Here is a 13,338-nt window from a genome sequence, read left to right as displayed (position 1 = left end):
TTTTAAGTCTGAAAGACTTCCAGAGGAAGCACTTTTTAAGGTAAAACCTCAGGGAAGCAATAAACAGGGAGAAAAGATTAGGGAACTCATGGAAAAGGAAAGGCATTTCTAGCCAAAAGAACCACTGGTAAAGACATTCCGGACCTGAGATTTGTAAAATTTGGAGTTTGGCTCCAGAGTTTAGTTGGGGGAGGGGTGAGATTAAGAGGAGTGTGGGGATGGAAGGGGTTAAGGAAAAATGTTCAATCATGGTTGAAAGATTTCAAAAAAGTAATACATCATATGATGCAATTCACTAAGAATGTCTAAGAAATATTCATTTAGAGTACACATTTTAGGCTATCTCATCTTATAAACATACTTTATGCAATTAAAAAGATTAAAATGGATTACAACCTGATAATACTGGAGACCTCATATACACATATGCATATGTATTATACATCCACTCCATTACATTTCTATGGTCTATGACATACTTATCATTAGGGACACTTACCTCAGGATAAATGAGCTTCATTAGTAGTGGTTTGAGACTTTATTATTCTTTCATCTATAAATATTATAAAGCTTCTATTATTTCCCAAGAATGATTATTTTAAATTTTCCCGTGTTTTCTGATGTTAGCTTTTAAGTGAAGAAGGCCAAAATCAATTATTCTTCTTAATTTGACTGGTTTATAAATTTAGGGGAGGCTTGGATAAGAGGATTGCATGAAGATGGACAATTTACACTCAGTTTTAAGTCTTAGACCTTCCGCAAATACACTGTGTTCTTTCATTGGTTCATTCTCAGTCTCAGGTAATCTAACTTCAAAACTGATATAACATTTTCTGGGGATGTGGCTTATAGGGATCAATGAATTAAATATAGTTTTTAATACTTTAAATAATGATTTATTACTTCTTAAAAATTAAAGTTTATTGTTTGTGTGTATGTTAAATTCAAAGAGAAGGAATCCTAAGTAGGCATATGGAATTTTTAAGACATGAAAATCTGTACATTATTTTGTTAATGGATAAAGTTCCTCTATAATACTATAATTTGTGACACAATCTACTTGTGCCACTGTATACTTTTTCTCCTTTGAACTTTATATAAATTAATGATTTTCTATGTTTCCGAACACAAAAGGATGTCCCAGGAGGAATAGGCAGAAGTGAGGTTCATTTGCATCTCTATCCTCACTCTTTATCACAAATAACGCTGATCTTAAAAGACTGTACCTGTGTTGTGTACAAATGGAAATTAAAGTGAGCTTAAATTCTTACAATTTTCATTTGTGACCTGACTCTTGGGGTTATATAACTAATAAAATGTAAACCATTTCTCTTGCCCTATGGAGCTGAAAGGGAAAAGGAGAGATTAATCAAAGCACAGATCAAGATAGGAAACTAGGAACAAACAGACCAAGTTTCCTCCCTGGCTCCGTCCATTCCTTCAAAAACATTTATTAAGCATCTACTATGAATCAAACACTGACGAAATGAAAGGAGAGAACCGTCGCGTTACCACAATCTGTGATTAGTTTTGTGAACTGAAATCAGATTTCAGTCTTAAAAATTCTTCAACTGCACATGATGCGTGCACTTAAATATGCAATCATGACATCGGAATGTAATAGAGGTTCGTGCATTTCGCCTTTCACTTCAAAAAACCATGCTAAAACCACTACAAGAGATTCAACCCCTCCCTCGCTCCCAGTCTTTTGACAATCAAAACCCTCCTGCCAACACTTGTCGTAATTTCAGATTAGGAGCATAGCTTTTTTTTTTTTTTTAATAATCCAAACCCCTACCCCACTTCCCACCTTAATGCCAGCATTAAAAAAAAAACAGTTTTACTGGGCGAACAAGGGCAAGGGAGGAAGAGAAGGACGGACGACGGAAAAAGGGAATGAAATGAATGAAGGAGAGAATGAAGGAGAGAAAGCTGGCCTTTCCCCGTTCGTTGTCGTTTCCCTGCCCGCTTCTCCTCGTCTCCCCACTCGCTGCCAAGTAGCATCACCTCCAGGCTCTGCCCTCGGCTCCGCCCCCTAGAGTCAGAGCCCTGCAGCCAGAGGCTGGCACCTATCTCTTTAAATGACAGCTGTGGCTCGGGTCCCAGTCCTGGGCTTGACGTCAGTTTCGCTTCCCGGGCTGTGAGGGGTAGTTAGCGCCACCGTCCGCGCTCCGGGCTCGCGGCGCGCTCGCAAGCTGCTAGGGCGGCGAGTTTTCTTCGCTCCGGCCCCTCCTCCCGCCCTCCCCGCGGAGAGCCGAGCGGCAGCCTAAGAGAGCCTCTCGCAAGTCTCTCTCACACTTCCCCGCCTTCGCCCCAAAGGAGCAGCCGCTCCTCCTGGCGCCTCTGCCGCCGCCGCGGCGCCCGCAGAGCTCCTCTCCCGCGCACCGCTCCCCGATGGAGCCCGGGCGCCGCGGCCGCCGCCGCCCCGAGCCCTGAACCGGGCCGCCCCGGCCGGAGGAACGTGCCGCCCGGCCCGAGGGCGCATCAGGCGCACACCACCCGGGGCGCAGGGCACGGGTTTCGGGAAGGAGAAAGTGCTGCTCTCCAGGGTCACTTGGCCGGCGGAGGGGGGACCATGGCTTTGAAGGACACGGGCAGCGGCGGCGGCACCATCCTGCCCATTAGCGAGATGGTCTCCTCGTCCAGCTCCCCCGGCGCTTCGTCAGCCGCCACCCCGGGGCCCTGCGTGCCCTCGCCCTTCCCCGAGGTGGTGGAGCTGAACGTAGGGGGCCAGGTCTATGTGACCAAGCACTCGACGCTGCTCAGCGTCCCGGATAGCACTCTGGCCAGTATGTTCTCGCCTTCCAGCCCCCGGGGCGGCGCCCGACGCCGGGGCGAGCTGCCCAGAGACAGCCGGGCGCGCTTCTTCATCGACCGGGACGGCTTCCTTTTCAGGTACGTGCTGGATTATTTGCGGGACAAGCAGCTCGCGCTGCCGGAGCACTTCCCCGAGAAGGAGCGGCTCCTACGGGAGGCCGAATACTTCCAGCTCACCGACCTGGTCAAGCTGCTGTCGCCCAAGGTCACCAAGCAGAACTCGCTCAACGACGAGGGCTGCCAGAGCGATCTGGAGGACAACGTCTCGCAGGGCAGCAGCGACGCGCTGTTGCTGCGCGGGGCGGCGGCCGCCGCACCCTCGGGCCCTGGAGCGCACAGCGGCGGCAGCGCGCAGGACAAGCGCTCGGGCTTCCTCACACTCGGCTACCGCGGTTCCTACACCACGGTGCGAGACAACCAGGCGGACGCCAAGTTCCGGCGCGTGGCGCGCATCATGGTGTGCGGACGCATCGCGCTGGCCAAGGAGGTGTTCGGTGACACGCTCAACGAGAGCCGTGACCCTGACCGGCCGCCTGAGAAGTACACGTCCCGCTTCTACCTCAAGTTCACCTACTTGGAGCAGGCGTTCGATCGCCTATCCGAGGCCGGCTTCCACATGGTGGCGTGTAACTCCTCGGGCACCGCCGCCTTCGTCAACCAGTACCGCGACGACAAGATCTGGAGCAGCTATACCGAGTACATCTTCTTCCGTAAGTTTCCGCGTTTCCCAGTTCTTCCGGCCCCCTAGCCGGCCCCCTAGCCGACCCCCGCGGCTTCCGGCGGCTCTGGTGTCCTTGCGCGCCCCCAGCCCAACGTGGCCGATGGGTCTTTGGTTTTGCGTCTATGTCCCTTTCGGCGCCTCTCTTCAACAGCTTCGGAGCACGCAGTGCCCAAGCAGTCCTCTTCTTTAACTTTATTGATCTTGCCCTCCTGCCCTGCCCAGCTCTTGGAGGCGCTGGGTGTCCTTCTATTACCCAGGGCTGGGAAGAGACTCGAGCGCAAGGCTGAGCGCTTAAGTCCTCCCGTCTCTCTGCCTCCGCTGTACTCCTGGGGGTCAATTTATGTGGGTCCCGGTGGTGTCCCTCAAGAGGGAGGGTTGGCATCAAGGTATCGCCGCGTCCCGATGGCCTCCTGGTGGTAAGGTTCCGCGCAGGAGCGTCCCATTATGGGTGATTTCTGTAGTGGGCAACAAGAAAAGTGGCGATTAAGTCTGCAAAGCGCCTCAAAAGTCCGGGGAAAAGAGGTTTCCATTGACCCATATAAATCTCACATTTCCCCAGCGCCAGTAGTCTTCTGTAATTGTTATGTGTTTTGGACGGAGTGGGGTGGAGGGAACGGACTTTGGTTGTCTGAGTGCTGCTGTCAGGGTTGGAGATTAGGAAGGGACATGGTGTGTATGCGTGCACGTGTGTATGTGTGTGTGTGTGTGTGTGTGCGCGCGCGTGGTTGTATTTCCTTTCTGGGCACCTGCAGTGCGAATGAGGGATTGAATTCACTTTCCCAGGGGGAATAAATGCAGAGATTTTTCTAAACTTAGTGAACAAGAGAGAAGATTTGGAAAGCATCTGGCATGATGCTTTTTGTAGTGCACTTGGCGTGGCGAGGGCGATCTGTGGATGAAGTTCAAGAACTCCACCAAGTATCACTGGGGCTTGGGGGATGGGGAGCCCGGGCGGAGACAATTTTCAGTGACGTGTATAAGGTGAGGATGGCCACAACCCGAGAGCTGTTTGGACAAATGAAAAGCCACTTGCCATGGCAGCGGGGGCATCATTTGGGAAACCCTTCTTTTTTTTTTTTCTTTGTCAAAATACAAGAAGACTGAAAACTTTCCTGTAGTGTTAGGGAGAATAGCACTGATAGCCAACGATGGAAATAAGCCCAGCGTTCATTGTATTTATTTATTTGAGTCACTCACTGTTTGGGATTCAGGCAATTTTTGCACTTTGTTTTGACTGGGAAAGTGGAAAGGACCTTTCCTTTCAACTCTATTGGAAATTGCTCATTGTTTGTATATTCTAGTAACCTTGGAGTTAAGGGTGACAAAATCCCCACACTAAGATTTTTTTTTTAATAGTTTTGATTTTCCTAAGAAAACCATCTCAACAGAAAAGCAAAGAAAGTGTCCATTGAAGTGCTGGATACAAAGCTAATTGTCTTAGAGAAAGATAAATATTATATCACTTATATGTGGAATTTTAATACAAATAAGACTGTATACAAAACAGAAACAGACTCTCCAACGTATAAAAAAATAATTACGGTTACCAAAGGGGGGAGGGGAGGAGGCATAAAATTGGAGTCATGGGGTTAGCAAACTACTCTGCATTCAATAGATAAGCAACAAGGATTTACTCTATAGCACAGGCAACTGTATTCCATATCTCATAATAACCAAAATGGTAAATAATTTGAGAAAATTTTATATATATAAGTGAATCACTTTGCTCTATACCTGAAATTAACACAATATTGTAAATCAATTACATTTCAATAAAAATCTAATTGTCTTTATTATATGAAAGTATTATTTGTCACACAATAAAAGGATCTGTAGTCAGAAAAGCCACTCAAAGGAAGGGGCCTTTATTGACACTTAACATCTAAGCATTTATGGCATTTCAATAAGGGTTTATTTCCAGGCACTTCAGAAGATGAGAGGAAATAACTTCTGACTTTTTTTTAGTGACTTTTAGTTAGAGAAGATATAAGCATAAGTGCTCTGAAGTTAAGGGTCTTGCATTTCAGAATCTTTCATAGTTTTGGTCTTTTTCCCCTAGAAACTTGGGGACTTGAAAAATGTCCATTACTTTGATTATGAAGAAGTAATACAGGTTCTCTTTAAATTATGAAAAAATGCTCATGAGATAGTACATTGAAATTGGAAACTCAGCCAATTTAATTCAAAAGATGATTTGAGAGATTGTTTGGAATTTAGGATATTTCAGTTCTGGAGCTAGAAGTGAAACAAAATATTTATATTATGAATAACTACTTGCAGAGTAATCATGTAACAAATGAGTTCTGAGATTCATTCATAAAAGTCTCAGAAATCTAAGGAAGCAACTTATAGCATTTTCCATTGATTATCCTTTTGGGGAAAATACATAATTCCAGATTAAATATGCCTCTTTTGAAGCAGTATTCCTGTAGACCAACCGAATATAGTTGCCATTTTTTTATTTGTGATATAAAATTTATCTCAAACTCTGTTATACACACATTTATTTTATGCATTGTATAGCTTGAAGCACATTTCACAAATTATATTGGAAGGGATTCCATTTAATATTGGTTAACGAAAATGCACTGTATTTCCATCATATTTAGTATAAGTAATAATGTTACATATACCCTGGTGGCTCAGCTGGTAAAGAATCCTCCTGCAATGAAGGAGACCTGGGTTTGATCCCTAGGTTGGGAAGATTCCCTGGAGGAGGGCATGGCAACCCACTCCAGTATTCTTGCCTGGAGAATCCCCATAGACAGAGGAGCCTGGAGGGCTACAGTCCATGGGGTTGTAAAGAGTCGGACATGACTAAGTGACTAAGCACACACATATACAGAGTGTAGTTATCTTGTTGAGTGGCCTCTATTTTTAAAAGTCAGTGTTATTCATAAAAACGACAACATTGGATGAACTTCTTTGACCACTGTTTTAGAGGCAGACAGGGTCTTATTATCTTTTATTTCCCCTTTGATATAATTCTTTCAAAAATATTTATTTAATGTATAACACATATCAATCAATTTAACAGCTTTTAAAATTCAAGCTACATGTAAATTTAGGAGTTTGAAACTGCTCTGAAAATTATAGAATTGCAGTTTATACACTTGAATATCAATTTCAACTCTTCACTACTTTTTCCCACCCTACTTTTCCCCTTAGTTTCTGTAGAGATGGAAGGAGAGTGACAAATGTTTCAGTAATCCCAAATGCTGCTATTTGCCAAATGTGTAATCCTGACTAAATTATTTCAGTTTTCTCACCTATTTAAATGAGATTATTATAGTATGAATTTTATAGGATTTGAGAATTAATGTGTAATGCTTGACCTATACTAATAGCTTTAAAAAGTTAGGTGTTACAATTATAGTGAAGACTTTTTCTTGTCAGTATTAAATTTAAAATTTGTTTTTTGGTAAGTGTGCTGTGCTGTGTTGTACTATGCTAAATTGCTTCAATTGTCTCCAACTCTATGCAACTCTATGGACTGTAGCCCACCAGCTTTCTCTGTCTGTGGGATTCTCCAGGCAGGAATACTGGAGTGGATTGCCATGCCCGCCTTCAGGGGATCTTCCTGACCCAGGGATTGAACTAGGGTCTCCTGCATTGCAGGCAGATTCTTTACCGTCTGAGCCACCAGAAGTATAGCTGATTTAATTATAAAGTTAATTACAAAATTGCTTTGCAATTAAGTGATAGCATAATACACTTTCAGAAGTTTGAAACTACCAACTTAATAACCAGATTCTTTCCTGGAACTTGGATTTTTCAGGGCAAGTTCAAATCACCCAGATTTGCCAATCATACTCCAGTTAGTTCTTTTGGATCAACTCCAACAGAACCCTTTTCTGATTCAGGGCCAAGAAATGTTTTAATACTCTCCATTAGGAGTTGAAACTTTGGCAATATTTTCTGATAGAAACTGAGCTAGATTCATATCTCCTTAAGTGCTTATATCCAAGTCATTAGTTTCTAATGCTCAAGGTTATATACAGGTTATTAAAGATTTAATACCAGCTTAATTTGGCTACATGGACACTTATATCTATTATCAGTCGTAACTCATTATTTTATCAAGACTTTTAGACTCTGCAACATATACAGTACTATGAAATTTTGTATTATTCTTCTAATACTGAAGATGGATTGTCTTTTCTTAAAGGAAAACAGTGATTTATTGTACTTTCTGTTTTTTTTTTTTTCTGTTGTTTTGGAGGGGATGTCTGTTAAGTGTAATTAGGGCTGTTTTTAGCAATATTTGGAATAGAAAAAAGATATTTCATGTTAGCATCGTAGTCATGCGTGTGTGCTAAGTAACCTCAATCGTGTCCAACTCTTTATGACCCCATGGACCATAACCCGCCAGGCTTCTCTGCTGGTAGGATTCTCCAGGCAAGAATACTGGAGTGAGTAGACATACCCTCCTCCAGGGGATCTTTCTGACCCAAGGATCAAATCCATGTCTCCTACATCTTCTGCATTGGCAGGTGAGATCTTTACCATTAGCGTCACCTGGGAAGCTTGTTACATTACATAGACAATAGGTAATTTGCTTAGAATGTGATATGTAGACTACCCACAATTAGAATGAATGTTAATGTATCCTTTGTTTCTCATAATCAGTGTGTTTACAAGAAGGTAGTACTGATACATTGCTCTTCTCTTATAGTATTTGTGTTTTGCATTCTTTGTTGGTTGATTGATATGTGGTATAAAAGTATACATTTCTCTAGGTTCAATTGATATTCCTTAAATTTGGGATTTCCTTTTTTTTTTTTTAATTGTTGTGATGTGTAAGAGTGCTAAATCTCAGATCCAGTGCTATTTCTTATCTGGGCTGTGGATTCTATTGTCTTTAATGAATTTTTATATCCAGTCTTTTAAATCTATTCTGATTTATTTCACTGTGTTGGGTTGAAGAAAGCTAGGTTGAGTTGAAAATATTCAAATAGCTATTTAGTCCTATGTTAGCAGACCTGTTGCATTAAAAGCTTTCTAAGAAACATCTTTAAAAACCACTCTCTTCAGATGCATATCCTTAAAATTGTACATTATTTTTTTGTCTAAAAATGCATCTGCTTTTATCACCAAACACTGTTTTATGAAAAAATAACTTTATTCCTCTTATTTTTTTAAGTTGGTTCTTTTTTTTCTGGAGACTTAACTAGTATTTTTATAATTTCATGAGAAAGTTTCTTCTGAAACCACACGGCTGAATGACTTTGGAATCAATGGGGAACAGATAACTTTGTAAAATACCAAGATTCTTATTTCATGCAGATAATTGGAATAAGGAGACTGAAAATGATAGAAAACCTTGGGTACAAAACTTTTGGTGATCATGTGATGGCATTGGCTACTGTTTAAGAGAATTAAACTTTTATATTTGGCATAATACTACCTGTAACCTTGATCTCTTGAAATAGTGTTATGGTTTAGCTTAACACTAGTGGTGTTTGGCTTTAATGTGTGGGTCAGTCTTTAAGCACATAATGAAGCAAAAAGAATGGCCCTATAAGCCTTATTTGGCAGTTCTTTCTCGTTTGTAACTTAGAGTGCTGGAACTCAAGATATGGATATATGTGTGTGTGAGAGAGTGGACACATGCCTTATTTAAAAAGAAAAAAATATCTTTGGAAAAAAGAAATAATATGTATGAAGTTAGCACCAATTATTACCTATTCTTGCTATAAGTTATTGGGTCAATTAGTCTAAAATATAAAAGTGATTGTCAATTTGTTGTTCAAAGGAAACTATTTTTTGATAACGAAAGTAATACGTGAAGTTTTAGGAATTTTGTAAAAGAAAAGTAAAATTAAAAATATCACCAGTAGTTTCTAATACAATGACTTCTTTCCTTCTAGCCTCTGTTCTAAATTATGAAGATGACAGACATATTTTTGAAAGTTATGATGATACTGTATAGATGGTTTATGTGCCATCTTTGCTTTGTTTTGTTTTATACATTTAATGCAGTTATACATTTAGTGCCATTTCCTATAAGACATTGAAGTTTTTAGAGTTGAACACAACTGAAGTGACTGAGCACAGCACAGCTGGATAAAAGTATAATACATGTCCTCTGCCACAGATAGTATTATAAATAAATACTGCTATTGAACATTTTCCCTATAAGCTTAAAAAAGAGTTGATTTTTTTCAAAGTATAGTATGTGTAATAAAAAGAACATTTACTATGTACCTAGTTTTATGATAAATGTTTGTAGGCATTACTTTGTTTACTTTTTTTTTAAATATTCCTTTAGCTTGGCATTAGTTTCCTAATACTTCAGTTAGGAAACCATGATTTAAAGAGGTTAAATAAATCTTTAGGTCATGAAACTGGTATAGGACTGAGCTGGAATTTGAATAGTTATGTCTTATTGCAAAGCCCTTTCTCTTAAGTATTTAAAAGTAATACCTGTTTTATGCAATAAATTTGGCAAATATATTTCAATGTCTAGTGAGTTTTAAAACATAGCTCTGTAAGCAAAAATGAGTAGAGTGAGCTGTATATGAATGAAGCTAGTATTTCTTAATTTATGTTAATTTTTTTAAGAATGTGGAAAATTCAATTGACCCTTAAGCAAACTGAGTTTGAACTGTGAGGGTCCATCTATAAGCAGATTTTTTTTTTCAAATGATACATATTGCGATTGTTTGAATCCAAGGATGCAGAACCTCCAATTTGAAAGGTTGTTGTTGAATCACACGAATACACCGGGATTCTTGGCCCCCGGAGGAGAAGAATTCAATCCGGGGCCAGAGACGAGGCTTGATTGCTCAGAGCTTTTGTGTAATAAAGTTTTATTAAAGTATAAAGGAGATAGAGAAAGCTTCTGACATAGGCATCAGAAGGGGGCAGAAAGAGTACTGGCTTGCTAGTGTTAACAATGAGGTTATATAATCCCAAGAATGTCTGGAGGTTGTAAAGACCTCATCAGACCTACTCCCATAATTTACATTTTAAGATAACACTGTCCTCAGGCAAGATACATCCTTGTAAAGACCAGGTCTACTCCCATAATTAACATTTTAAGATAACAGAAGGTTGAATCCAAAGACTGTCCTTAGGCAGGATACATTATTGTTATATAATCCTAAGGAATGTGGAGAAAGAAAAAAGTTTGTCCTTTCTTCCTCCTTGAGCATTCCAGACCCATCTCTCCTTGGGGACCCCTAGACTCCCTATCAACCTGCCTAGGAAATAACTCTCTCAAATTCAAGGACCAACTATAAAGTTGTAAGCAGATTTTCCACTGAGCAGAACTTGGTAGCCCCTATCTTGCACTGAAGAGCCAACTGTATATGTTTTATGTCTTTACCTGATGAAAAGGTTAACTTTTAGTGATTAAGGCTACCACATTCATGGATAATTTTTAAATTAAATAAAATAAACCATATGACTCAAGTTACCACTCTTTTGGGGGAACAAATAATATCTATCAGTTTGCTAGACTGACAGATTTAAACAGTGTTAAGGTAATCTTCTACAGAAAATTCATTTTACCTTATAAAATAGAATATGCTTTATACGTTCTTCAGTTCACTTCAGTTCAGTTCAGTCACTCAGTCATGTCTGACTCTTTGCGACCCCATGAATTGCAGCATGCCAGGCCTCCCTGTCCATCACCAACTCCCGGAGTTCACCCAAACTCTTGTCCATTGAGTTGGTGATGCCATCCAGCCTCTCATCCTCTGTCATCCGCTTCTCCTCCTGTCCCCAATCCCTCCCAGTATCAGAGTCTTTTCCAATGAGTCGACTCTTCGTATGCGGTGGCCAAAGTATTGGAGTTTCAGCTTCAACATCAATCCTTCCAATGAACACCCAGGACTGATCTCCTTTATAATGGACTGGTTGGATCTCCTTGCAGTCCAAGGGACTCTCAAGAGTCTTCTCCAACACCACAATTCAAAGGCATTAATTCTTCGCTGCTAGCTTTCTTCTCAGTCCAACTTTCGCATCCATACATGACCACTGGAAAAACCATAGCCTTGGCTAGACTATGTGTTCTTAGAAAGTAACAGAGTGAAGAGGGCATTTTAGTTGAAATCACTTTTGTTAATTACTTGTAATTTATTGGTCCTAAGTATTGATTATTGCCTTTGAATTCTATACTTGCTATAATTAAGTTCAAAAAAATATCAAATACCTGATGGGTATTGAGATTATTGGCTTCTGGTGTTTTTGAATCTTAAAGTATTCTAGAAGTATATCTATAAATTTGAAGTAATTGGAAAGTAGTGTTTTAGGTAACCCTTCAACCTGTGTTTTGTTACAGTTATAATTTTTAAAACCTCTTTTAAATTAACTTCAGAGTATCGTCAGCATTTAACAGCTATAATCCTGCAGGTGAAGCTGGTGGCTTCTCTAATGGAGATCATTCTTTTAGTAGTAGGAGACTATACCAATGGAGATTTTGCAAGGACTTACTTAAAGATGAGAATAACTTTATTCACAGGATTTCAAAATTTCTCCCATAGGTAAGTTAAATGATAAGTTCTGAGGGTGATGGTGAACCTCTAGCTGCTGACTTGAATCTAGGTGCTCTGTGCCTACTGTCTGCATGCTTCTCATCATTCATTTCTGCAAGGGAGCATGTCATAAAACCTAATTATCCTGTGAGGTTAGTTGTATTTTGGACTTTCTTTTTTTTTGTTAGATATTTAAAAATTTTATTTTATTTTTAATTGGAGAATAATTATGCCACAATATTGTGATGGTTTCTACCATACTTCAACATGAATTGGCCATAGGTGTACATATATTCCCTCCTTCTTAAACCTCCCTCCCAGCTTCATCCCTATGCCACCCCTCTAGCTTGTCACAGAGCACCAGCTTTGGGTTGCCTGGGTCATACAGTAAATTCCCACTGGCTATCTACTTTACATATGGTAATATATATGCTACTCTCTCAGATCATCCCACTTTCAAAAGAGAAAGTATATGAAATATTTTATACTGGATTTATACTGTTTAAAAATTTATTTTTTGGCTCATGAGTTTTTTAGTGCACCCCTGGTATCATGATCATGTTTTACTGAGTGACCTCTTGCTATAATCCTCCTGCATTTAGCCTACACGTCTGTTTCTTCCTAGTACACTCAGTGTATTTCCTATAACTTGTCACGGTCTCTTTTTTTCTTTCTTATTATGTCCTACTTTTCCTAGCTTTGTTGAGATATAATTGACATATAACATTTTGTAAGTTTACAATGTATTGATATACTTGTATATTGCAATTTGATTACCACTGTAGTGTTATCCTCAAATATGCAGATGACACCACCCTTATGGCAGAAAGTGAAGAACTAAAGAGCCTCTTGATGAAAGTGAAAGAGGAGAGTGAAAAAGTTGGCTTTATTAACATTCAGAAAACTAAGATCATGGCATCCAGTCCTATCACTTCATGGGAAGTAGATGGGGAAACAGTGGAAACAGCAAGAGACTTTATTTTTTGGGGCTCCAAAATCACTGCAGATGGTGAGTGCAGCCATGAAATTAAAAGACGCTTATTCCTTGGAAGGAAATTATGACCAACCTAGACAGCATATTCAAAAGCAGAGACATTACTTTGCCAACAAAGGTCCGTCTAGTTAAGGCTATGGTTTTTCCAGTAGTCATGTACACATGTGAGAGTTGGACAATAAAGAAAGCTGAGCGCCAAAGAATTGATGCTTTTGAACTGTGGTTTTGGAGAAGACTCTTGAGAGTCCCTTGGACTGCAAGGAGATCCAACCAGTCCATCCTAAAGGAGATCAGTCCTGGGTGTTCATTGGAAGGACTGATGCTGA

At 40.4% G+C, this 13,338-nt stretch overlaps 1 protein-coding gene across 1 annotated transcript in view; it reads left to right on the top strand.

Moving 5' to 3' along the window:
* Nucleotides 1–1,771: 1,771 nt before the first annotated feature.
* The window catches only part of KCTD8 (potassium channel tetramerization domain containing 8), a 262,777-nt gene continuing 251,210 nt past the window's right edge, over nucleotides 1,772–13,338 (top strand). The window contains exon 1 of the mRNA XM_061420046.1: nucleotides 1,772–3,527. Within this exon, the coding sequence (XP_061276030.1) occupies nucleotides 2,576–3,527 (952 nt within the window). The 5' untranslated portion in view covers nucleotides 1,772–2,575. The remainder of the gene's footprint in view (nucleotides 3,528–13,338) is intronic.

This window comes from Bos javanicus, chromosome 6, assembly GCF_032452875.1.
Source record: "Bos javanicus breed banteng chromosome 6, ARS-OSU_banteng_1.0, whole genome shotgun sequence".
NCBI classification, from domain to species: Eukaryota; Metazoa; Chordata; class Mammalia; order Artiodactyla; family Bovidae; genus Bos; species Bos javanicus.
This window is presented reverse-complemented; position numbering and strand designations above follow the sequence as displayed.